The sequence below is a fragment of the Mycteria americana genome, unplaced genomic scaffold (genome assembly GCF_035582795.1).
Source record: "Mycteria americana isolate JAX WOST 10 ecotype Jacksonville Zoo and Gardens unplaced genomic scaffold, USCA_MyAme_1.0 Scaffold_79, whole genome shotgun sequence".
NCBI classification, from domain to species: Eukaryota; Metazoa; Chordata; class Aves; order Ciconiiformes; family Ciconiidae; genus Mycteria; species Mycteria americana.
The window spans coordinates 34,956-59,394 of NW_027445664.1; the positions used below are offsets into that span (position 1 = coordinate 34,956).

General features: G+C 66.1%; 5 protein-coding genes across 9 annotated transcripts; 3 read left to right on the forward strand and 2 right to left on the reverse strand.

The window, feature by feature from the left end:
• Nucleotides 1–30: 30 nt before the first annotated feature.
• On the reverse strand, nucleotides 31–1,990 carry LOC142404135 (HLA class II histocompatibility antigen, DR alpha chain-like). Its single transcript, XM_075490578.1, is given in 4 exon segments — nucleotides 31–185; nucleotides 292–573; nucleotides 852–1,109; nucleotides 1,869–1,990. Coding segments are annotated over 4 exon segments (768 nt in total). The 5' UTR covers nucleotides 1,942–1,990.
• Nucleotides 1,991–2,504: 514 nt separating this feature from the next.
• LOC142404148 (class II histocompatibility antigen, B-L beta chain-like) lies at nucleotides 2,505–4,521 on the forward strand. Its single transcript, XM_075490589.1, has 6 exons — nucleotides 2,505–2,628; nucleotides 3,246–3,515; nucleotides 3,771–4,052; nucleotides 4,164–4,270; nucleotides 4,405–4,428; nucleotides 4,494–4,521. Exons 1-6 carry the CDS (start codon nucleotides 2,538–2,540, stop codon nucleotides 4,500–4,502), a joined length of 783 nt encoding a protein of 260 aa, XP_075346704.1. The 5' UTR covers nucleotides 2,505–2,537; the 3' UTR covers nucleotides 4,503–4,521.
• Nucleotides 4,522–5,179: 658 nt separating this feature from the next.
• BRD2 (bromodomain containing 2) lies at nucleotides 5,180–12,833 on the reverse strand. Of its 3 annotated transcripts, none has more exons than XM_075490598.1 (12): nucleotides 12,009–12,833; nucleotides 10,291–10,591; nucleotides 9,085–9,222; nucleotides 8,852–8,993; nucleotides 8,472–8,680; nucleotides 7,975–8,346; nucleotides 7,752–7,880; nucleotides 7,416–7,670; nucleotides 7,120–7,298; nucleotides 6,595–6,905; nucleotides 6,393–6,515; nucleotides 5,180–6,294 (listed from the first exon to the last, which is right to left on the reverse strand). In XM_075490598.1, the coding sequence occupies exons 1-12, from the start codon at nucleotides 12,035–12,037 to the stop codon at nucleotides 6,164–6,166; spliced, it is 2,319 nt and encodes a 772-aa protein (XP_075346713.1). In that variant the 5' UTR covers nucleotides 12,038–12,833; the 3' UTR covers nucleotides 5,180–6,163. The 3 variants fall into 3 exon arrangements, with proteins under 3 accessions (XP_075346713.1, XP_075346712.1, XP_075346715.1); XM_075490597.1 differs by having other exon boundaries at nucleotides 7,120–7,337; XM_075490600.1 differs by lacking the exon at nucleotides 12,009–12,833 and adding an exon at nucleotides 9,707–9,804 and having other exon boundaries at nucleotides 7,120–7,337; nucleotides 10,291–10,327.
• A 2,481-nt stretch (nucleotides 12,834–15,314) lies between these two features.
• LOC142404153 (class II histocompatibility antigen, M alpha chain) lies at nucleotides 15,315–22,338 on the forward strand. 3 transcript variants are annotated; one of them, XM_075490602.1, is made up of 6 exons: nucleotides 15,315–15,545; nucleotides 18,548–18,808; nucleotides 20,435–20,716; nucleotides 20,826–20,925; nucleotides 21,029–21,297; nucleotides 22,219–22,338. In XM_075490602.1, the coding sequence occupies exons 1-5, from the start codon at nucleotides 15,470–15,472 to the stop codon at nucleotides 21,291–21,293; spliced, it is 984 nt and encodes a 327-aa protein (XP_075346717.1). In that variant the 5' UTR covers nucleotides 15,315–15,469; the 3' UTR covers nucleotides 21,294–21,297; nucleotides 22,219–22,338. The 3 variants fall into 3 exon arrangements, with proteins under 3 accessions (XP_075346717.1, XP_075346718.1, XP_075346719.1); XM_075490603.1 differs by lacking the exon at nucleotides 22,219–22,338 and having other exon boundaries at nucleotides 21,029–21,862; XM_075490604.1 differs by lacking the exon at nucleotides 22,219–22,338 and having other exon boundaries at nucleotides 15,324–15,545; nucleotides 20,800–20,925; nucleotides 21,029–21,160.
• Nucleotides 21,319–23,922, forward strand: LOC142404136 (uncharacterized). The gene is made up of 5 exons (XM_075490579.1): nucleotides 21,319–21,898; nucleotides 22,117–22,500; nucleotides 23,045–23,323; nucleotides 23,402–23,515; nucleotides 23,627–23,922. The coding sequence occupies exons 1-5, from the start codon at nucleotides 21,319–21,321 to the stop codon at nucleotides 23,920–23,922; spliced, it is 1,653 nt and encodes a 550-aa protein (XP_075346694.1).
• The last annotated feature ends 517 nt before the right edge of the window (nucleotides 23,923–24,439 follow it).

Genomic DNA, 24,439 nt, shown 5'->3' on the forward strand with positions numbered 1-24,439 from the left:
GGCTGGTGGGGGGCCCTGGGCTCTGCCTCCTCAAAAGGGGTCCCGCTGGTTGCGGGCGCTGTTCATCTTCATGGCCTTGATGATGAGGATGGTGCCCACGATGATGCCGACGATGCCCACGGCCAGGCCCAGGGTGCACACCAGGGTCTCGGTGCTCTCAGAGGTGGGGAGGGGCACCTGGGGCTCTGCGGAGGGGGGAGGGTGGGTGAGGACGGGGTGCTGAGCCCCCCTCGCTGCCTGCAAGGGGAGGGGACCCAGGCGTCCAGGCCCCAGCCCAGCACCCCTCCTCACCCCAGTGCTTCAGGAGGGCGGTGGCCAGCCCCCAGTGCTGCACGCGGCAGTCATAGTAGTCCCCTCGGGTGGGGATGAAGGGCAGGTGGGAGAAATTGCGGAAGGTGCGGTCCTGCCCTCAGTAGAAAACGGTCTCGAGGACACTGTCCTTCACCTCCTGCCCATTCCTCAGCCACGTGATGGAGATCACGGAGGGCCAGAACTTGTCCACGTAGCAGATCAGGACGTTGGGGTCCCCCAGCTCCACAGGGTCCTCAGAGAACACCGTCACCTCGGGTGGTGCTGGGGGGAGATGGAGAAGGGGTTAGTGCAGTCTGGGGCCGGCCAGGCTTCACTGCCTTGGGCTGGGCTGAGGCTTCCTGCCCCATAGACCTGGCCTCGTTGTGCTCCACAGAGAGATGCTGTGCCCCAGCTTGGGGCTGTGCCCAGGTCCCCACATGCTCCAGGGGAGCAGGGCACTGTGCACCCCACTGCCAGCTGAGCCGCTGGCTGTGGGAGCGATGGCCGTGGCAGGGTCCCCACGGGTGAAGGCACTGGCCGTGCTGTGGCTGGGTTGTTACCGATGGTTCCCTGTGAGCGGTTGGACCTTTCCATCATGATCTCCAAGTTCTGTTTGCCTACAGCTGCGTTCTGCAGTGCTCCCTGTGCCTCGAAGCTGGCGAACGTCCCGAACTCGGGCAGGCGCCAGGTGGTCTCCTGCTTCTGCAGGTCCACGTGGAAGATCTCGTCCCCATCGAAATCAAACATGAACTGGCCGCCCTCCTGCTGAAGCCTCTCATCCCGCTGTTGGAAGTCAGTCTGGATCAGCACGTTCCCCACTGGCAACGGACAGGCATTAGGGTCAGTGCCCTTCCCACGGCCACAGGGCTTGCCCCATCTCCCCACAGGTTCCCTGGGGACACTGCGAGAGCACAGGGAGGCCCTGATGGGGAGAGCAGCCCACCCTGAGCTTCTCCCTTCCCTCAGGGGTCCCCCAGAGCCGCCCCCTCCCCAGGAAAGGGAGTGGTCAGGTATCTGCTCTGCCCCCAGCCCCCAACTCCAGCACCTCCGTGCCATCAGGAGGTTTCCCTTCCTCATCACCTGAGGCCGGGGCCAGTGACAGGCTGTGGGGACCACAGGGGCCTGTCCCCAGACATGCTGCAGGGGGGGTGGCAGTCCCAGGGCCCCAAGGACTTCGCCACTGGCTGTCCTGCCCCACACAATAACCCCGTCTGGGCCAGGCCGTTGGGCACAGCCACTGCAAAGGGCCACCCAGGAGCAGTGGGTGCTGCAAGGACCTGACCCACGGAGCTGGGGCACTGGGGGTGGAAGGGCAGGGAGGCCTGGGCCGGGGGAGGGCAGGGAACGAGCATCCTGGCCCCCCTGCTCCGCAGCCTGCCCTGCCCTCCTGGGGTGCACCTGGGGCCCATCCCCACCCAGGGGTGACCTGCAGCTGGAGGGACGCAGCTCTCCATGCCCTGGGCCCTGCTCCAACCCTTACGCCATCCCCACACCACCCACCCCATGGGTGCAGGGCACCCCGTGCCCCACCTCTGCCCCCAGACCCACCACCCCATGGCCCCGGCACCCTCACGCACCTTTCACGGCCCCCACGCCCTGCAGGGTCAGCACAGCCAGCAGCGCCAGCGGGATGCCTCGTCCTCCAGCCATCGCCTCTCCTGGCACCGGGCAGCGAGAGCGGGACCAGGCGAGGGGCAGGCGTTGCTCTTGGGCCTGGGAGCTGTGTGCTGGGGGCCCCGTTCTGCAGGGGACAGGCCCCCCCCCAAGGGCTCAGCCAATAGGAGGGAGCCCTGACGCTGACACATCTGTTCCCAGGCAGAGGAGCAGCACAGAGCGCCCTGCAGAGCAGACAGACAGACTGACGCTCAGGCAGGGTCCGGTGGAGGTGCACGGTTGAACTTGAGCTGTGCACACCCCTGGAGAGGGCTCTGGGGAGGGTGGAGGTGGGGGCCACCAAGGCCGGGGAGCCCCAGCGCTGCCACCAAGGCCGGGGAGCCCCAACGCTGTCTGGGGTCGGCAGCTTCCTCCGTGGAGTTGCTGCTCCAGCATGGGACAAGTGTCAGAGGGAGCCCTGTGGGGCCTGGCTCTACCTGGTGACGGGTGATGCTGCCCAGCCTCGCTCCTCACTGGTCCTTGCTGGTAGACCCAGTCCCGGCACTGGGCAGGACCGGGATGATACCCTGAACGGGCAGAGTCTGGCTCGCTCGGGGGTCCCAGCACCTTTCCAGCCTCTTCTGTGAGCAGCAATGGAGACTGGTCGTGTCCTGGGAGCTGGGGCCGTGCTGGTGGCACTGGTGGTGCTGGGAGCCCACCCGGCTCATGGCGAGAAGACCTCAGGTGAGCTCAGACTGTCAGCGTGGGAAGGGTCTTGGTGGGGATGGATCCCACGCGTCCCCTGGGAGGTGCTGGGTGTCGGTGGGGGAACGGTGAGGAGAAGACCCCCCTGCCCCTGGGACCACCCTGCAGGCGTGTGAGGGCTGCACCCACCGCACCCCTTGTCCTGTCGTCTGTCCTCTGCAGGGCCTGGGAGCGGTGGGCTCCAGGTGAGACCCGGTTCCCAAACAGTTTGGGGAGGTGGTCCCCCCCCTTGCTGAACCCCAGGAACAGCCTCCTGGCTCAGTTCTGCCCTGGCTCCCTTCCCTTGGGCTCTGTCCCTGCATCGGCCCCTTCTCATGTCCCCTCCTGCCCCCCACTGTCTGGGTGACAGTCTCCCCTCCCCCCGGGTCCCCTCTGGCTCTTCCCAGTCCCCAGGCTGGGAAGTTGAGTCCTCACAGGCTCAGGATCGCACCGCCAGTGCTATCAGAGCGGTGTGGCTATGGGGGAGGCTGGGAGGAAAGTGGCGACGGGGAGGGGGCTCCACGGTGCCTCCCTGCCCTCCCCTGCCCTGCCTGGGGTGCTGAGAGCACCTGGGGAGGGGGAGCCGGCCACCCTGACCTGCCGCCCTGCACAAACAGGGGTTTTTCAGGAGTTGTTCGAATCCGAGTGTGAGTACCTCAACGGCACCAAGAAGGTGAGATTTGTGGAGATGTACATCCACAACCGGCAGCATCTCGTGCACTTTGACAGCGATGTGGGGCACTTTGTGGCTGACAGCCCCCTGGGCGAGCCTGACGCCAAGTACTGGAACAGCCAGCAGGACTTTCTGGAGCAGACACGGGCCGAGGTGGACACGTACTGCCGAAATAACTACGGGGTGTTGACCCCTTTCACCTTGGAGAGGAGAGGTGAGTGCGTGGCAGAACACTTCCCTGGGGGACAGGCACGAGCCAAGCCCCGGAGCTCGCAGGAGGGGAGAGCGTGTCCATGCCGTTGGGCAGGGCCCCGGGCAGCCCCGAGCAAAACCCCTGCGCCCTTCCACGAGTCCCTTGCACCCTCGCTGGGCACGTCCTGCGTGGGGACCACAGGGACGGCCCTGGGCCAGGCTGGGTGGCCCCTGTGTTGTCCCAGCCCCTTCCCAGCTCTCTCTCACTCTCCCCCAGTTCAGCCCGAGGTGGAAATCTACCCTATGCAGTCGAGCTCCCTGCCCCAGACCGACAGGCTGGTTTGCGCTGTGATGGATTTCTACCCCGCGGAGATTGAGGTGAAGTGGTTCAAGAACGGGCAGGAGGAGACGGAGCGTGTGGTGTCCACGGACGTGATCCAGAACGGAGACTGGACCTACCAGGTGCTGGTGATGCTGGAAACCACCCCGCAGCGCGGGGACACCTACAGGTGCCAGGTGGAGCACGTCAGCCTGCAGCACCCCGTCAGCCAGCACTGGGGTAAGGCCTGGCCCTGTCTGGCACCCTGGGGTGGGGGCCCAAGGCCCTGATGGAGGTGGGGAGGGGGACGGGGGCTCCCCCAGCCCTGACCCCCTGCTCTGGTCCCCACAGCGCTGCAGTCGGACGCTGGCAGGAGCAAGATGCTGACGGGGGTGGGGGGCTTCGTGCTGGGGCTCATCTTCCTGGCACTGGGGCTCTTCCTCTACATGCGCAAGAAGGTGAGCGGTCGGGACACGGGGTGGGGGGCCCCTGGGGTTCGGGGTGTGTCCTGTGCGTGGGGTGGGGGGGCTGCGGTTCTGTCCCACGGGAGCTGCCCCTGCTCCGACGCTGACCTTGTCTCTCTGTGTTTCAGGGTGCTCCGTTCCCCCGGCTGCAGGTAACGTCCGTCTCTCCCAGGCCCCAGCCCACCACGGCTGCCGAGTTCTCCCTTTTTCCCCACAGGGCTCCTGAACGAACTCCTGCCCCTGCGGATCTGCTCCGTCCCTGTTCGTCCTCTGCCCCCCCATGCCCGTCCCAGCCCCCCCAATCCTCACCTGGCCCCAGCTGTGGGCTCCCCCCATCCTACCCCCTGCTGTCTCAGGGGTTCCCCTGCCTAAATAAGCACGTGCCAAGAACCAGGCCCGGGGTGTTCTGTGCTTGGCGCTGCCTCTGGGGCCTCTGCGGTGGGAGCAGGAGATGAGGGGAGGGAGGAGGTTTGACCACTGCACCCTGCTCCTGCCACTCTGGGACTGGGCGGGGGTGCTGTGTCACATTGCCCAGGGCCAGCATCCCCCTGCTGCTTCCCAAACTGGCCAAGAGCCAGTGGGGGACAGGACCGAGTTGTCCCCATCCTCCACATCCCCCCACGGGGATCCCCACCCCTCACCGGAGCTGTGCTCCGCCTCAGAGAGGGCCCACGCTGGAAGGGGGGGGGGGGGGGGGGGGGGGGGGGGAATACTCAGACCTGTCCCCACCCAGGCAGGGTGACAGTCACAGCAAACGTGTCACCACAGGCAAGGCTGGATGGGGCCAGACACACCTGTCCCCCACACCCCACTGGGGACACCCCAAGGCGTGGGGACAGGCACCTGCCCTGACAAGAGACAGGGAGGGGGTGACGCGCGTCCCGAGCGAGACGGCAGGCCGGCTCAACTCGAATAATATTTTCTTTATTTACATGTTAAAGAATCGAAAGGTTCGAAACATACAGTCAGATGAAAACACGGCTCTAAGGGTCTAAGAGTGGGAGGGGGTGGTGAAAGGAAAAAAAAAAAAACCAACAAACAAAAACAAAACAAAAAACAAGTAGAAAAAAAATTATACAGTCAACGTAAAAAACAGGCTGCCCCTCCCTCCCCCCTTCCCCACGCGGGAACATGCTGCCCTGAGCGGCTGCCGGGGGGGGGTTATGTACAAGGGGCGTCCCGGGGCCCCCGCCAGCGCGACGCGGCGCAAATAAATTAAAAATCCTCCACAGATGAGGGGAGGGGGAGGGCGGCGGCGGCTCCCCCAAGGGGGTGGGCGAGGGCGGGGAAGGGCAAACCCCAACTGGGGACTCTCCCCCCCACCCCCGGGGCTTATGTTGGTTTTGTTTTTTTTTTTTTTCCTCTTTTCTTCTTCTTTTTAAAAGATTTTTTAAATTTTTTTCCCCTTGGTTTTTTTCTTTTTTCTTTTTTTTTTCTCCTTTTTTTTTTTTTTTTTCCTTAAAAACCCCAAGTTTTTCCCCTTTGGAAAAAATCCCACAAGTCAGAAAAAAAAAAAAAAAAAAACCAAAAAAACCAAACCCTAAAACAACAAACAGTAAAACCTCCTGGGGGTGGGGGGGGTGGGGGGCCAACCCCACAGCCAGGCCCCCCTCCCCCACCCTGGCGACACCTCCTGCCTGTAAACACTGGGGTTCCCCCCCCTCCCCTCCCCCTCCTGCACCCCGAGAGTCCGTGGGGACGTCGCTTCAGGCAGCGGGGTGGGGGGGCTCCCCCGCAGCCCCCCGCCCTGCCCCGGGGGCTCTGCCTGCCGGGTGGAAGCCCCTCAGTCCGGTTCACCTGGGTCCGGTCCCGCAGAGCCTCTTCCGAACCTGCCCGCCCTCCACCCGGCCGCGCCGCCGGCAGCCGCCGTGGGGCTCCGACCCCCCTCTACCCCGAATCCGAATCGCTGGTGTCCGAGGATGAGGAACTGGAACTGGAACTGCTGGAATCCGAACTGGAACTGGAGGCGCTGAGCCGGGATACGGCCACTTGCTGAGCCGATTCCGGTTTTTCGCTGGCTGCAAAGGCAACGACACAAGGATCAGCCCCGCTGGCGCGGTGAGAGAAGCGCCCCACGATGCGGCACGGCACCCCGGCACGCTGCCCTGGCACTCACCCTTCTTTGGGGGCTTCTTGGTGGAGTTGAGCTGACCGCTGACGTCCTGCAGCCGCTTCTCCAGCTCCCGCTTCTTCTCCAATGCCAACTCCTCTTTCGTCTTCCCCACCGGCTTCTTCATGGCTACGGGGAGAAGGGGGAGGCTCGGTTGGGGCTCAAGCCCCCTCCCAACCCTCCCGGCGCGACCCCCGCGGGCGCTTACTTTCGCTGTAGGGTTTGCGGGGCTTCTTCCGCAGGCAGGAGAGGACGTAGCGCTCCAGCTCCCGCAGCGTCGAGGGTTTGAGGGTCTCGAAATCGATCTCGATCTCCTCAGGGTTGGAGTCGCGCAGGGAAGGCTCCCGCGACTGGATGATGTGGACCACGCGGCCCAGCTTCTCGCCCGGCAGCTTGTTGATGTCCAAGCTGAGCTGGCGCTTCTCATCGTAGGTCATGGGTTTGCTCTCCTCCTCCTCTTCCGAATCGTAAAGCGCCGGTGGTGGCGGCAACGTCGCTTTTGCTGCCTTCTTCGAGTTCCTGCCGGGAGAAACGGCGCAGCGGCGTCAGGGGCTGCTGCAAAATCCCCCCCTCCCTCCATCCCAAAACCCCCTCCCCGGGGCCGGCAGCACTCAGACAGGGTTTGGCTTGTTCCAGTCGGTTCCTCGCCACGGTCGCTCTGCCGGGGAAAGAGTCATCACAGCCGCTGCCCGCGCCCCCGCGCCCCAGCGCCGCGCCAAGCACCCGCACTCACTTGGAGCTGCCGCCACCACCGCCTCCGCCGGTCCCGCCGCCGCCACCGCCGGCTTTCTTGGCTTTACGGAGCTGGGCCTGGCGCGCCCGGGCCTCCTCGTCACCTCCTCGGCCTTTGTGCTTCTCCGATTTCTTCTTTTTCTTCTTTTCCCGCTTCTTTTTGGGTTTGGAAACGGGGCCCTGTGAGAGGGCAGCCAGCTGCTCGTGCACGGCCCGCAGCTGTGGGGGGAGACAGGGGGTGAGGCGGGCATGGGGAGCGGGCCCGGGAGGTGGCACGGACCCTTCTCCGGCCCTCACCTGCTCCTGCAGCTCGGCCAGGCGGTTGGCTCGTTCCTCCTCCGAGTCGGAGCTCTCCTCGCTCTCCGACGAGCTCTCGCTGCTGCTCTCATCCTCGTCGTCGTCTTCGTCGTCCTCGTCATCCTCATCCTCATCGCTGGAGGATTCCTCGGAGGAGGATTTGGAGAGGGCGCCGGCAAGCGGAGCCGACACCGAGGGCGGGCTGGCATCCTGCGGCTCGTCCGGCATCTTGGCGTAGCTGAACTCGAAGACGTCCTGCGAGGGAAGCGGGGTCAGGGCGGCGGGCAGGCGGGGGGCTGGCGGGGGGGGAGGAGGACACCCGGCCTCCCCGCTCACCTGCAGCTTGCGGGCCATGGCCACCACGTCGTGATCGGGCGGGTTGTACTTGTAGCAGTTGGAGAACATTAACCGGACGTCGGCGGCGAATTCTTGGGCGTCGTGGTAGTCCCGGTTCTCCATCTTCCGCTGCAGGGAGAAGAAATGGTGAGTGGGAGCTCCCAGACCCCCACGGGGGACAGGAAAGCCACAGAGCCCCCCCCCAAGGCTCCTCCACACCCACCTTGATGGTGCTGAGGTCCATGGGGTGCTTGATGATCTCATGGTAGTCATGCAGGCCCAGGGCTGAGGCGTCGACGGGCTTGTAGAAGGGCCAAGCGTAGGCCGCGTGCTTCTTGGAGAGCAGCTCCTTCAGGATCCCGTTGCAGTACTTGAGCTGCTCCGATAGTTTGCCCTTCTTGGACGTCTGGTGCTGCTGCGAATCCGGTAAATCCTTCTTGGGGGGCTTGATGGGGCGGCCGCTCTCCCGTCGCGCGGGGATCTTGGCCGCCTTGGCCTCCAGCAGCGTGGCGGAGGGTGAGGACTCCCCGCTGGTAGCGATGATGGCCGTGGTGGTGGGGGTGGTGGTGTCCGCTTTCCGCTTCACGCCCTTCTTCTGCCAAAAGAAAGAGGGAAAAGAACCACACGTGAGGCTGCGGGGGCAGAGCCGGCCCCACACTCCGGCCCCACGGAGCCTGCCCCACGGCCAGGGCCTGCCCCGAAGCTGGGCCCTCCTCCTACCTTGGCCACGGGCTGGGTGGGAGCGGGCGCAGCCAAGACGGCCGGGGCGGTGGAGTGCAGCGACTTGAGGAGCGGAGCGGAGATCACGGATGGGTGGGGAATGTTGACTATGGTGGTGGGGATGTCGGGGCTTGGGGTGTAGACCGCGGTGTGGGACACGGAGGAGACAGCGGGCACTTGCTGAGCAGCTGTAAGTCCCGCCAGGAGCGCTGGGTCGAGACAAGAAGCCCCACCACCACCACCATTAGTGCCGCTGCCGCCCCGGGGGGGGGGGATGTGAGATGCTGGGTGCCAGGCTTTGGGGAGCCCCCATCCAACCCCGCTCCCCTGGGGTCCCACCTAACCCGCCAGCCCTCCCACCCTAGCTGGCGTGACCGTACCTGCTGCCCGGGACGCTCCCTTCTTATGGCTGTTCTTGGCCACCGGCACCACGATCTCCTGCTCTTCTGATGGCATCTGGGCCACCTTCTGCAAGAAGATCTTCTCCAGGGTTTGGGCCATCAGCACAATGTCATCTGTGGGCTGCAGGGAGGACCAGAGGCAGCGTCAGAGACGGCTGGGAAGGTGCCACGGGACTTGCCGGCGGCTGGGGCAGCGCCGGCACGGTTCTCACCTTGTTGTAGATGTAGCAGTTGGTGAACATGGTGTTGAAGTCCTGCATGCACTCTGCAGCCCCCCAGTAATAGTTGTTCTCCAAGCGTCTCTTGATTGTCCCCATATCCATGGGCTGCTTGATGATCTTGTGGTAGTCCTGCCAACAAAAGACACGGGTCCAGCGGTAAGGGGCGCGGCACTGGTGACCGCGCCGCGTCCCCCACTCCCAGCTTCCCCAGTTCCGTGGTCACTCGGCACCCGGCAAAGCGCCAGCTCGCCCGTGTCGGAGCCGGGACCGGCGCAAAGCTCGCTTTCGCAGCCGCCATACACACAGGAGGCCAACCGCCCGCTCACACACCAGCTCTCACTCGTTGCCCAAGCGCAGGCAGGGGGTGCATCGGGGTTCAAAAAACACCTCTGGACCTGGTCCCCACCCGAGAGTGCCACCGTCCCCATCGCCCATGGGGGGCGAGAGGGTCCCTAGGTGCCTGGGGAGCAGCCAGCTCTGCCGGGGGGAGCCTACGCTACAGGGGACAGCCAGACCCCGGCATCTGGAGGGCGCGCACGTCCCGCACGAGAGGTGGGACGGGGCTCGGGGAAGCTAACGCTAAGTTTAAGAGCAAAACCTACGTGGAAATTACCTCCGGGCTTTAACTCCTTGGGCGCCACAGGTGCACGGGGGGGCTGGCGTTTAATATTGGGGTCACAGGATGTCTTCTACAAATTCATGGATGGGAATCTGCAAAACGCATTCAGGGCACAAGAGATTAGGTGGGGAAGCGTCCGGGTTACCTCTAGAGCGGCTGCGTCACCTCATCCATACCTTTGTAGGGGACATTGGGACAAGGGGGTGGGGAGGCAGCTGCTCTGGGGACGTCCCCAGGACCAGCCCAGACGCCTACAAGGGGCTGGGGGGGGGGGGGATTGGTACGGGTTATGCCCCCAGGAGAGGGCGAGGACAGCACAGCCCAGGCACCTGCAGCTGCATCTCTGTGGCGGAGCCCCCGGGAGGGGGACGGCACCGGCCCTGGCACTCTCAGGCTGGGGGGGGGACACAGGACACACCACATCCGGGGTCAGGCAGCACAGAATTTAGCGATACGTCTGCCTAACACCCCCTGCCTGCACACGCCGGCGCGGGGGGCGAGGGGGGACACACACAGACACACTCGCGCACGCCGCGGGCGCCGTAACTTCTCCCACACCCGCCCGCAGGGCTCGTTACCGGCAGGCCCAGCTTGACTGCGTCGACAGGTTGACGAAAGGGCCAAGCAAACTGGTGCTTCCACAGAGCCTTCATCACCACTTTGTGCAGATACTGCAGCTGGTTGGTGACCCGACCCGGCTTCTTGGGGTTGGAAACCTCCGGCGGAGGTGGGTTCACCTGGGGGGATTGCAGGGCCGGCACTGACGCCATGGTGGGGCTCTCGAAGCCCTCGTAGAGGAGCGAGGGTTTGCGGATCCGCTTGCCGGGGGTTGACTCCGTTGCCAGGCCCATGAGCCCGGCATTGCCCTCCCCCAGAATCCTGAAAGGGGAGCAGAGACAAGGTTAGGGGGGCAGCTCCGCGCTGGGGTGCCGCACCACCGCCTTGGCCAAAAAAACCCCAAAAAACTGGGCTTGGGCTGTGGGGTTCGCAGGAGGAGCCCCCAGAAGGAGCCGACGGCTCCTGAAGCCGCCATTAAGGGCGGAAACGTTGCCGCGCTTGGCTATGGCGTGGCAGTGGGAGACGATCCGATTCCCCAAGACGCGGGTGAGCTCCCATTGCGTGTCTCCCCAAGGGATTTGGCTGTGAACTCCGGCTGCACCCATTAACTGCTGCCAGGCGGGTGCCCGATTCCCCGCTGGTGCTGGGAGAGACATCCGCGCCGGCGCAGCCAGAGCCGAGAGGCTGGCGTGGGTCCAGGCTCGCCCTTGAACAAAGAGCCGGCGTGCAGGGCCGCGCGCGGAGGTGACGGTGTCGGTGTCACTGCACGTCAAGGCGATGGTGACACTGCCGGTGTCACCCACTCTCCGAGGCCATGGTGGGGAGCTCCGGTGGGATTTGGGGACACAGCAAAGCCCCACGGTGTGACTGGAGCGTTACATCAATGCTGGCACCAAGACTGTGGGCGGCTCGATGCCATCCTGGTCGCAAGGACCCGAAACCATCCATGGGGACAGGCCAGGCCTTGGGGGACCCACAGTCCCAGGGAGGCGGCGCAGCCATAACCGCGTCACGCTTGCAACCAACTCTCGCGCCAATTTAAGGACAAAAAAAATCAACGTTTTATGGCAATGACCGGCATTTTACAGCACCGACCACCAGCTGAGGAACGGTACGAGGGCACGGAAATATCCACAGAACCGAAAAATTTTGTCTCGAGGCAAACCAGAAGACACCGGGGACCCCCGGGACACCAACGCGAGGGCTCGGGAGGTTTCCAGAGCGCGCGGGCAGCGGCTAAAACCAGCCCCTGCTCCTTCACCGTGGCAGCTCCTGGCCAAACCCCTGAACCTCTCACACACCTAAACCCTCCCCCCTTGCCCTGAGCTGACCCACGGGTGACTGTCACCCACAGGCCCCAATGACTGTCACCCAGCACTTGGCACAGCAGGACCGTTCCCCCGAGGCTCCCGAGCTGCCAAGGGCACGGCTCAAGTGCCAAGGACGGCGCTGGGAGAGGGGACGGGGTGGCCCTCGGTGACAGGCTCGCGGGGGGTGGTGGTGGGGGACGAGACCCCAGCCCCACCATCGTGGGCGGGAAGCAGCTGCTCCCACCGTCTGTCTGTCCGTCCCCAGGTCACCGGGGAGAGGGGCAGCGGGGGCAGAGCCCGACCCCACAGCACCGGGTTAACACCAGGCTCCCATCCTGCACCACGGTTCGTGCCACCGCCACAACCCACGCGTGACACCAACCGGCCCCCACCCCCTCCCCAATCCCCTCCACGGCGCCGGTACCTACTTGCTCTGGGGATTCACATTCTGCAACATGCCGGCGGCTGCGTGCCCGGCCCGCGGTCCCGGCCGTCCTTCTTCTCCTTCTCCTCCTCCTCCTCCCGCCGCCGCCGTCTCCTCCGACGACCCCCCCACTTTGCCCGGCGAACGGTTCGGCGGTACCGGCCCGGCGGGGCCCCCCCCCGTCAGCGCATCACCGAGCAACGGGGAGGGGGAACGAGCCAGGCGCCCCCTCCCCTCCCCCGGGCAGGGCGCGGCCGGGCGGGGCGGGCCTCAGGCGGCGGCGGCTCCTCCGGCCGGGCGCGGCGGCGAGCGGCGGCGGCGCGGGACCATCCACCGGCCTTCACATGAGCGGGCGCGGAGAAAATGGCGGCAGGGAGTTGGAGGGCGGGGGTATGTTGGGGGGGGGGGGGGGGGGTCCCCTCTTCGGAGCCCCCACCGGGCCCCAAATCCTGCGCGATCCGGTCAATACAGGCCTCGCCGCGTCGCTGGGAGCCGGTTGCGTCCGCGGAGGCTTGGGATCAGGCGGGCCGCGGCGGTCCGGGAGGCGGATGACAGCGGATTGCACCGGGGAGTCACCGGCCGGGCTCCATCTTGGCTCCCTGAGGGGAGGAGGGCGGGAGCGGGGGAGGGGAGGAGGGCCCCCTCGCCGCTGGCCGCAGGCAGGGGTCGCTACGGAGGCCGGGGAGGGTCCGGCGAGCCCTCCGGGAGCGCGGAGGCGGGGGCTGGGCCGCCCGGCGGAGGATGGATCCGGTTTGGGGCCGCCCCCCGCGCGCACCGGGCCCGACCCGCTCCGTCCTTCGTCCCAGCGAAATGGCGCCTCTCGGCCTGCCCCCGGCCGCCCTTATATAGACACCAGCCGGCCCCTCATTGGGCGGCGGCGGCGCTGACATCACCCACCCGCCCCGCCCCGCCCCGCCGCGGCCTCATTGGGCGGAGGCACGCCCGGCGCCCCTCTCCCATTGGCCGCGCCGCGCGCCAATCACCCTCACCGCTCCCCTCCCCTCCCGCCCTTCCGCCCGGCGCCTCATCCGACGGAGTCGGCGGTGTCGGCGCCCATTGGCCGGAGCTGCCATTCGTTGCGAGGTGATTGGCCGGCGGGTCACGTGGGGGGCGGGGCCGGCGGGCGGAACCGGCCGTTGGCGGTTGTTGTCGCGCTCCCCGCGGCGGGGATGGGGGGAGACGGGGCCGGGAGGCGCCATCTTGTGCGGCGGCGGCGGCCGCGGGCGGACAATAAGCCCGGCGCTCCCGGGCGACCCCGCCGCCTCCCCGCCACCACCGGCGGTGCCTGGCACCGGAGGGACCCCCCCCCACCCGCCCTCACCCCCCTCGCGGGGGTCCCACGGGCCTCAAGGTCCGGTAACACTGGAGACGCCGCGCCTCGCCTCCCCCCCCCCGCCGCCTCCGCCCCGCGTTACCCCCGCGCCCGCCGGTCCCCACGGACACCCGGGGCGCGCCAGGCCCCCCTCACGCCACGGGGGATGCGCCAACCCCCACGGACACGCCGCTGCTGTGGCCGCCAGCCTCGGGTGGGGGCCGATCCGCCGGTACACCCCCCCCCCACCACCACCGTGAGGGGGGGCCCACGCCGGCCCCAGCACCCCCACACCGACTGTGGGGAGGGGTGCTCACCCCCACGGCGCCAGCCACGACCGCGGTCGCCCCACGGGAAGCCCCAACCGCCTTCGCCCCCCACCCACTGCGGGGGGGGGGGGAGAGTCCCGGCCTCCTCCTCCCCCCCCCCCCGGACTCGCAGGACACGGGTGGGTCCCTGCCCCCTCCACCCCCCCCCCCCCGCCGTGACACAGCACTTGGGGCCCTGCCCGCCGCCGCCCCCGCGCGAACACCCAAACATGGCGCTTTTCGCCCCAAACCGCCGCCCCCGCCGCCGCGCACAAAGCCGCCCCGCCCTCCCGCCCCACCTGCCCGTCACCGCCGTCCTCGCCGCCCATTGGCCACCGCGCCGCCGCGGGGGCGGCAGCGCCCTTGACTGACAGCTCGCTGCCACCACGTGACCTCCCCCCCACCCCGCTCCTTTCTGGGGGGGAAGGGCGAGGTCGCCCCCCCCCCCCGTCACTCACCTGAGCCGCCCCCACGCGGGGCCGCGACCCCCGTCCCCGGTCCCGCTTCATCCGCCCCCGCGCCGCGCCCCCCCTCGCCGCCCGCCCCAAAAAGCCCCGGTTTGGGGGCAAAAAAGATAAAAAAAAACATCCCAGGGCAGAAAAGGGAGCCACGCGCTACGTCACCCGCGCCCCGATTGGCTCCCCGCCGTCACGTGGCGCCCCCGCGGCTCCCACGGCCCCATTCATGCCCCCTCCCCCCCGCCGCCCGGCGGGGCCCGCGCGGCTCCGCGGGGTCCTAGTGCCGGCCCCGCGGGGGGCACGGCGGCGCGCATGCGCGCTGCGGGCCTGCTGCAGCGGTGCAGCGGGTGCGCTACGGGGGTTCAGGGGTTGCACCCACGGGGGTCCGTGGCAGTGCAGTGGGTGCGGGGCATTGCAAAGGGTGCACCCACGGGGGTCCACGGCATTGCAGGGGTGCACCGCTTGCATCCGTGGGGGTGTCAGGTATGGCGGGAGGGGTGGGGGGTGGAGGGGGCACCCACAGCAGGGCCCAGGATTGCAGCAGAGCCCTGCACCCACTCAGGGGGTGCACAACATCGTGGGGGGTGCAGTGCACGCACCTATGAGGCTGCAAGGCGGTGCAGCGGGTGCATTGCACGCAGGGATGGGGTGCAGGGTGTTGCAGCGGGTGCAGTGCACGCAGGGATGGGGTGCAGGGTGTTGCAGCGGGTGCAGTGCACGCAGGGATGGGGTGCAGGGTGTTGCACAGAGCGCCGTGCACGTAAGAATGGGGGTCCACTGGGTGCGTGGCACGCAGGAACGGGGTGCGCAGTGTTGCAGTGGGTGCCGTGCACGCAGGGATGGGGTGCAGGGTGTTGCACAGGGTGCGTCGCACGCACCGGAGGGGTGCTGGGTGCTGCAGCGGGTGCAGTGGATGCAGCGCACGCAGTGGAGGGCTGCGGGGCGTTGCAGCGTGCGGGTGCCCCGTGTGCCGCCACGTCCCCACAGCCGCCTGTCCCCCATAACCCCCTGCAGCAGCAACACCCGGCGCGGGGAGGTGACACGACCTAGGCCGGGGTGTCCCCTGATTAATAGAGGCCGGTTATTAATTGCACCGCGGCATCGCCACGCTAACGAACGCGAGCGGGAGGGCCGGGAGCCGGGGGGGGGGGGGGGGGTGTCCCCAAGGGGGGGGTCCCGTCCCCGTGACGTGGGTGGGGGAGAGGGGGGAGCACCCTGCTCCACGCCGGGACGCCTGGGTCCGCTCTGTCACAGCACCCGGGTGCCGTGCGAGGTCCTTCTCCCCAGCAACGGGTGACGGGAGGCAGCGGGGCCTTGTCATTGGTGCCACGGCCAGGCTGCGGTGCCGGCACCCGGCAGCACCCACCGGGTGCCGGGTGCCGGAGGGATGGGTGCTGCGGGTGGGAGCAGGGTGCTGGTGGCCGGGCTGCTCTGGGTGGCCCTGGCTGCCGCCGTCACCGACGGTAGGAGGTCACGGGGTGGTGACACTGCTGGGGGGGGCACGTGTGGGTGGGTGGGTGGGTGGTGGGTGCACGTGTGGGTGCGCTAGTGCAAGGGGACGTGCAGGGGGTGCGGAGGTGAACAGGGGAGGGGGTGCGAGGGGGGTGCAAGGGGGGGCTGCGCGCTAGTGCAAGGGGTGTGAGTGTGAGCAGGAGGGAGTGTGCGCTAGTGCGAGGGGGCGTGCGTGGGGTGGGGGGGCTGTGCGCTTGTGCAAGGGGCTGTGCACTAGTGCACGGGGCTGCGCGTGGTGTATTGCGTGTGCTAGTGCACGGGGTGTCAGCGTGAGCAGGAGGGGGTGTGCGCTGGTGCAAGGGGTCGTGCATGGGGTGGCGGGTGCTCTAGCGAACGGGGCAGGGTGAGGGGTGCAAGGAGGGGTTGTGCGCTTGTGCAAGGGGCTGTGCAGTAGTGGACGGGGTGTGAGTGTGAGCAGGAGGGGTGTGCGCTAGTGCAAGGGGTTGTGTGTGGGGTGGGGGGGCACATGAACGGGGAGGGGTAGAAGGGGGGTTGTGCACTAGTGCAAGGGGCTGTGCACTAGTGGGAAGCACGTGTATGTGTGTGTGCAGAACAAGCACAGACTGTGTGCGTGTGCGCAGCGCGTGTGCGTGCAGAGTGTGCGTGTGTGCACTGATGTGCACATGCACGCTGTGCGCATGCAGTGGACGTGCATGCAGAGCGTGTGTGTCTCCTTGCACGTGCAGCGAGTGTGCATGCACAGCGTGTCCTTGCACAGTTTGTGTGCACACGCAGCGTGTGCGAGCACCGTGTGTGTGCACACGCAATGCGTGTGCACGCAGAGCGTGTGTGTCATTGCAGCATGTGTGCGCGCAGAGCGTGCGCCCGTGCAGAGCACCCGTGTGCATGGGAGCGTGTGTGCACTTGCAGTGCGTGTGCACATGCCGTGTGTGCAAGCACCGTGTGTGCATACATGCAGTGTGTGCACACAGTGTGCGCAGAGTGTGTGTGCATGCAGAGTGTGTGTGCACATGCAGAGCGCGTGTCCTTGCGCACTGTGTGCGCATATGCAATGTGTGTGCACGCAGAGTGCGTGTCATTGCAGTGTCAGCGTGCACGCAGAGCGGGTGTCTTTGCCCGGTGAGTGTGTGCACGCAGAGCACGTGTCATTGCACTGTGTGTGTGCACATGCAATGAGTGTGCATGCAGAGCGTGTGTGTCCTTGCAGTGAGTGTGTGCACGCATAGCATGTGCCCATGCAGAGTGCACGTGTGCATGGGAACGTGCGTGCGCTTGCAGTGTCTGTGCACATGCCGTGCGTGCATGCACAGTGTGTGCATACATGCAGTAAGTGTGTGCACATGCAATGCGTGTGCATGCAGGGTGTCTGTCATTGCAGCGTGAGTGTGTGCACGCAGAGCACGTGTCGTTGCACTGTGTGTGTGGACATGCAATGAGTGTGCACGCAGAGCGTGTGTGTCCTTGGGGTGAGTGTGTGCACGCAGAGCGTGCGCCCTTGCAGAGCACACGAGTGCATGGGAGCGTGTGTGCACATGCAGTGCGTGTGCACATGCCGTGTGTGCAAGCACCATGTGTGCACACATGCAGTGAGTGCGCACGCAGCCTGTGCAAGCACCGTGTGTGTGCACATGCAATGCGTGTGCACGCAGAGCATGCGCCCGTGCAGAGCGCACGAGTGCATGGGAGCGTGTGTGCACATGCAGTGCGTGTGCACATGCCGTGTGTGCAAGCACCTTTTGTGCATACATGCAGTGAGCGTGCACACGGTGTGTGCAAGCACCGTGTGTGCACACATGCAGTGAGTGCACGCAGTCTGTGCAAGCACCGTGTGTGTGCGCGCAGGCAGTGAGTGTGCATGCAGTGCGTGTGCACACGCAGAGCGCGTGTCCTTGCACACTTTGTGCGCGCACGCAATGCGTGTGCGTGCAGTCTGTGTCATTGCAGTGTCAGTATGCGTGCAGAGCGGGTGTCCTTGCACCGTGTTTGTGCACGTGCAATGAGCGTGCATGCAGAGTGTGTGTGTCCTTGTGGTGAGCGTGTGCATGCAGAACGTGTGCCCACGCAGAGCGCACGACTGCATGGGAGCGTGTGTGCACTTGCAGTGCGCGTGCACATGCCGTGTGTGCAAGCACCATGTGTGCATACATGCAGTGAGCGTGCAGACAGTGTGTGCAAGCACCGTGTGTGTGCACAATCAATGCGTGTGCCAGCAGAGCGTGTGTCGTTGCAGTGTCAGCGTGCATGCAGAGTGCGCGCCCTTGCACTGTGTGTGTGCACATGCAATGAGTGTGTATGCAGAGCGTGCGTGTCCTTGGGGTGAGTGCGTGCACGCAGAGCGCGCGCCCGTGCAGAGCGCACGAGTGCATGGGAGCGTGTGTGCACATGCAGTGCGTGTGCACATGCCGTGTGTGCAAGCACAGTGTGTGCATACGTGCAGTGAGTGTGCACGCAGTCTGTGCAAGCACCGTGTGTGTGTGCGCAGGCAGTGAGTGTGCATGCAGTGTGTGTGCACACGCAGAGCGCGTGTCCTTGCACACTTTGTGCGCACATGCAATGCGTGTGCACGCAGTCTGTGTCGTTGCAGTGTCAGCGTGCATGCAGAGTGCGTGCCCTTGCACCGTGTGTTTGTGCACGTGCAACGAGCGTGCATGCAGAGCGTGCGTGTCCTTGCGGTGAGCGCGTGCACGCAGGGCGCGCGCCCTTGCAGAGCGCACGAGTGCATGGGAGCGTGTGTGCGCTTGCAGCGCGTGTGCACACGCCGCGCGTGCAAGCACCGTGAGCGTGCACACGCCGTGAGCGTGCACGCGGAGCGTCTGCGTCCTTGCACAGCGAGCGTGTGCGTGCAGAGCGGGGGCCCACGCACCGCGCCTACGCCCGCGCGGCCCTCACCCCCTGCCCGCCATGCAGGCGCAGGCCCCTGCCTGCACCCTCCGTGGCGGTGCCGGGCACCCTCCTGCCCGTACCCCTGCCTGCACCCCTGTCCTGCCCGCAGAGCCGCCGGCGCACGCCCTGGCCGAGGTGCTCTTCTGCCAGCCGGCCATGCCCTCGCTGGGGCTGGCACTCGCCTTCGACGCCGACCAGCTCTTCTGGTTCGACTTCCCCCGCTCCCACTGGACCCCCCGTCTGCCCGACCTCCCCCCGTGGCCCCTCGCCCTGGAGCCCCCCGCCCAGCTCCTCCAAGACGCCACGCTCTGCCAGGACCTGCGCCGCAGCCTCACCGCCCTGGCCACCGGCATGCTGCCGGAGTCGAAGGGTAGGTGACATCGTGGATGTCGTGGCCCTCGTCCCTGCCCGCCATGTGCCACCATCCGTCAGGTGCCACCACCCGCCAGGTGCCACCATCGTCTCTTTGATGTGATCCTCCACAACGTCCTCTTCTCTCAATTGGATGGAGTTGATGGATCGGTGGATGAGGAATTGGGTGGATGGTGGCATCCAGAGAGTTGTGGTCAACTGCTCCATGTCTGGATGGAGACCAGTGATGAGTGGTGTCCCTCAGGAGTCCATACTGGGACCAGTACTGTTCCGTATCTTCATCAGTTACAGGTGCCACCATCACCCCTTTGATGTGGTCCTCCACAATGTCCTCCTCCCCCAATTGGAAGGAGTTGATGGATGGACCATTAGGTGAATGAGGAATTGGGTGGATGGTGGCATCCAGAGGGTTGTGGTCATGGCCGGATGGAGACCAGTGACAAGAGGTGTCCCTCAGGGGTCCATACTGGGACCAGGACTGTTCCGTATCTCCATCAACGACATGTGCCACCATCATCTCTTTGACATGGTGCTCCACAACATCCTCCTCCCCCAATTGGGTGGAGTTGGTGGATGAGGAATTGGGTGGATGGTGGCGTCCAGAGGGTTGTGGTCAATGCCTCCATGGCTGGATGGAGACCAGTGATGAGTGGTGTCCCTCAGGGGTCCATACTGGGACCAATACTGTTCTGTATCTTCAGCAACAACATGTGCCACCATCGTTTCTTTGACGTGCTCCTCCACAACGTCCTCCTCTCTCAACTGGGTGGAGTTGATGAATGGACCATTAAGTGGATGAGGAATTGGGTGGATGGTGGCATCCAGAGGGTTGTGATCAACGGCTCCATGTCCAGATGGAGATCAGTGATGAGTGGTGTCCCTCAGGGGTCCATACTGGGACCAATACTGTTCCGTATCTTCATCAACCACATAGATGGTGGGATTGAGGGCACCCTCAGCAACTGGGCAGGTGACCCCACGCTGAGTGGGGTGGTTGATACCCCAGAGGGAAGGGAACCATCCGGAGGGACCTGGACAGGGGGGCCCAAGTGAGGAACCTCATGAGGTTCAACCAGGCCAAGTGCGAGGTCCTGGGTGGGGGCAATCCCAAACATGGGCACAGGCTGGGGGATGAAGGGATGGAGAGTGGAGCAGGACGCGGTGGATGAAGAGCTGGACAGGAGCCGGCAACGTGCGCTGGCAGCCCGGAAAGCCAAGCGTCTCCTGGGCCGCATCAGAAGAAGCGTGGCCAGCAGGTGGAGGGAGGGGATGCTCCCCCTCTGCTCTGGTGAGACCCCCTGGAGCACTGCGTCCAGGGCTCCTCGGGACAAGAAGGACATGGGCCTGTTGGAGCAGGTCTAGAGGAGGCCACAGAGATGATCCGAGGGATGGGACACCTCTGCTGTGAGGAACGGCTGGTGAGACACCGGCCCAGGTTGCCCAGAGAGGTGGGAGACGCCCCATCCCTGGGAAGGTTCAAGGTGGGGTGGGACGGGGCTCTGAGGAACCTGCTCTAGGTGAAGATGTCCCTGCCCGTGGAGGAGGTGACCTTCAGAGGTCCCTTCCCACCTAAATGATCCTTTGATTGATTCTATCCCTCCCCAACCTTTCTCCACCGCCGCAGGTGTCCCAGTGGCCGACGTCTTCCCGGTACAACCACCGGCGTTGGGTGAAGCCAACACGCTGGTGTGTATGGTGGGGAACGTCTTCCCACCGGCGGTGGAGATCAGTTGGCAGTTGAACGGGGTCCCCATCACCCAAGGGGTCACCCAAACCCACTACACCCCCACGGCCGATCTGGCCTTCATCCGCTTCTCCTACTTGCCGGTGACGCCCGCCGCCGGTGACATCTACACCTGCATCATCACCCGCGAAGGGAGCAACGCCTCCATCATCGCCTACTGGGGTGAGCGCGGGGACTGGGACAGGAACACGGAGGGGACACCGGGGCTGGCGGTGACCTCCCCCTTGGTGTCCCCCCCCCCCCAGTGCCCCAAAACCCCGTCCCCTCCGAGGTGCTGGAGACGGCGCTGTGCGGTGCTGCCATGGCTCTGGGCATCCTCCTGGCGCTGCTCGGCATCGCCTTGATCCTGGTGACACGTCGGAGCGCCCACAGTACGGCCCGGATGCCGGGGTCCCCCCCGGTGGGGAGGGGGGGGCTGGGGGTGGGTGAGGAGGGGACTGTCACCAAACCCACTCTTGTGTCATCGTCCCCCAGGTTGAGCACGGGACGGTGCAGAGACCGGTGCTGCTCGGTGCAGGAGTGGAGATGGTGGCGGGGGGAGGGGGGGGGGGGGGGCATAAGCCCCCCCCCCCTCCCCCTCCCCCAGCGATTAAACCCATCTGTGGCTGCGCCCCGTGTCCTCGTCTGTCCCCCGCCCCGCACCGTGGTGGCTTCTCCGCTGTCTGATATTAGGGTTGGGCTGGATCGCACCCCCCAAAGAGCCCTACCCAAGGGGCGTGCCTCAGTTTCCCCACTGTGAAAAGGTGGAAGGGTGGGGTGTGGCCATGGCGGTGGCTTCTCCACTCTCTGATATTGGGGTTCAGCTGGATTCCACAGCCCCAAAGAGCCATCCCCAGCGGCGTGCCTCAGTTTCCCCGCTGCCAAAGGGTGCAAAGGGGGGAGCTGGCCACAGGGAGGACACCGTGGTGGCTTCTCCGCTGTCTGATATTGGGGTTCAGCTGGATCGCACCCCCCCAAAGAGCCATACCCAAGAGGCGTGCCTCAGTTTCCCCACTGCCAAAGGGTGGGAGGTGGCTACAGCGGTGGCTTCTCTGCTGTCTGACCCTGGGGTTGGGGCTGGATTGTCCCCCGTCCCCAAAGAGCCGTCCCCAGGGGCGTGCCTCAGTTTCCCCAGTAAGAAAGGGTGGAAAGGGGGGAGGGGGAGAGTTGGCCACAGGGAGGACATGGTGGTGGCTTCTCCGCTGTCTGATATTGGGGTTCAGCTGCATCATGCCCCCCAGAGAGCCATGCCCAACAGGCGTGCCTCAGTTTCCCCACTGGGAAGGGGCGCTCGGGATTCCTGCGGCGCCAAGCCCAGCCCCGGGCACAGTCCACTTGGGCAAAGCCCTGTGCCGCCCGTCACCGGTGACGCAGGGTGCTGGGGCCAAATCCCCGGGGACAAGCCCTGAGGAGGGGCAGGAGGAGGAGGAGGAGGAGGAGGAGGAGGAGGGAGCTGGCTGGCCGTGGCATGAAGGCAGAGTGCTGCAGGGAGAGGCGGGAGCTCGCCTGCCGTGCCGGATGCACCAGCACCCACCGCCAGCCATGTGGGTGCTGGGGGTGCTGGGGCTGGCGCTGAGCTGCAGGGGGGCAGGTAGGATGTGGGGGGACATGGGGGTGCAGCGGGTTGGGGGGGGGGGGAGGTCCAACCCCTGGGGACCGCGGCCACCCCCATGTCCCCCTCGTAGGCGCCTTCCTGGTGCACGTGGCCAGCTCCTGCCCGCTGGCGGCCAACGGCTCCGCGCTGGCCTTCAGCTTCACCCTCGTCTTCAACAAGAACCCGCTGGTCTGCTACGACCCCGATGCCCGGCGCTTCGTCCCCTGCGACTGGGGGCTGCTCCACGGCGTCGCCGGCCTGGTGGCCTCCATCCTCAACAACGACACCACCTGGGTGGAGCGTGCCGAAGCCCGGCACCGGGCTTGCCGCGACCTGGCCACCCACTTCTGGGCCTCCACGGCGCTGCGGCGGAGTGAGCCCCGCGATGTGTTGCCCGGGGTGTTGCATGGGGTGTTGCATAGGTGTTGCACGTTGCATGGGGTGTTGCACGGGGGCGTTGGATGGGGAATACGTGGGGACACCACGCGGGGACATTGCACAGGGCATTGCACGGGGCGTTGCCCAGGGACGTTGCACGGGGCATTGAACGGGACGTTGCACGGGGACGTTGCATGGGACAACGCGTGGGGATGTTGCAGAGGGAGGGCACAGGGACATTGCATGGGGACGTCGCATGAGGTGTCGACTGGGACGTTGCACGGGGATGTTGCATGGGGAACGCACGGGGATGTCGCATGGGGCCACTGCACAGGGCATTGCACGGGCCATTGAGTGGGGACATTGCGTGGGCACACGCACGGGGACATTGCACGGGGACATTGCACGGGGCAATGCTATGTTGCACGGCGACACGCGCAGGGACGTTGCACGGGGCGTCACGCCAGCCACCACACAGGACACCACGCGGGGTGGGGAGGGGACCATCGCCAGCGCTGACTGTCCCCTCCCCACCCCAGCGCCACCCCAAGTCCGCATCGTCCCTGTCCCCCTCCCCAACACCCCTGATGCCGTCCTCCTCACCTGCCACGTCTGGGGCTTCTACCCCCCCGAGGTGACCATCCTCTGGCTGCACAACGGGGACGTGGTGGCCACTGCGAGCACCGCCAAGCTCCTGTCCAACGGTGACTGGACCTACCAGACGCAGGTGACCCTGACGGTCACCGCCAAGGCTGGGGACACCTTCACGTGCTCGGTGCAGCACGCCAGCCTGGACTGGCCCCTCCGGGAGGACTGGGGTAAGCGCGGGTGACGGGGATGTGGCACCCGGACTCCTGGGTCCTCGGTGGCTCAGCACGGCTGCTCTGTCCCCCCAGGTCCCGGCTTGTCCCCGGGGTTGACGGTGAAGGTGGCAGCGGCGGCGGTGATAATGACCCTGGGGCTGGTGGTCTTCGCTGCTGGCATCTTCAGCTACTGCCGCCAGGCTCCAGGTGAGGGACACGTGTGGGGACACGTGTGCGTGGCACGTGGGGGACACGCTGGGGGACACGGCATGCACCTGAATTAGGGGTGTCCCTAATTCGTCTTCTTATGTCTGCCAGGTCCTGGTCCTGGATCTGATCCCAGTCCCGGTCCCGGTCCTGGTCCTGGTCCTGGTCCTGGTTCACATCCTGGATCTGGTCCCAGTCCTGGTCCTGGTCCTGGTCCTGGTTCACATCCTGGATCTGGTCCCAGTCCTGGTCCTGGTCCTGGTCCTGGTTCACATCCTGGATCTGGTCCCAGTCCTGGTCCTGCTCCTGGTTCTTGTTCTGGTCCTGGATCTGATCCCAGTCCCGGTCCTGGTCCCCATCCTGGTCCCTCCATGGCCACGTGTGACCACACAGTGACCCAACTCTGAGCTCCCAGCCCCGGGGCAGAGCCTCCCCCACCCCCGCTGCCACGACCCCCCCCCCCCAGCAGCCGTGGGGCTCGGGGTGCCAGGACCCCCATGGACGCAGCCGGGGGGGTGCCCGGTCGGGGGGGGGGGCCCTCAGCCCCCCCAAATAAAAACATTTGTGATCCCCCATCCCCGAGTGGCTGGTCCGCGGTGGCCCCTCGTGGGTGGGTGGGGAGAAGCTCCCAGTGCTCCCAGTTTGGAGGCAGAGGGGTTACTGGGAGGGGGGAGGGGTTAGCGCTGCACACGGAAGCGGTGTTGGGGGGGGGGGGACACACGGACACATGGACCCCTGGGGTGCAGCCAGCCCGGACGCCTGGGTCCCCAGCCTGGTTTGGGGGGGTCACAGCAGGATCCTCGTGGGACGGTGACCCCCGGCATGGGGGTGACAGCGTGGGGACAAAGCGGGCCGCCACGCTATGTCCCGGCGGTGGCAGCCACCCGGGTGTCCTGCTCCAGCAACTGGTGACGCCCGTCTGGC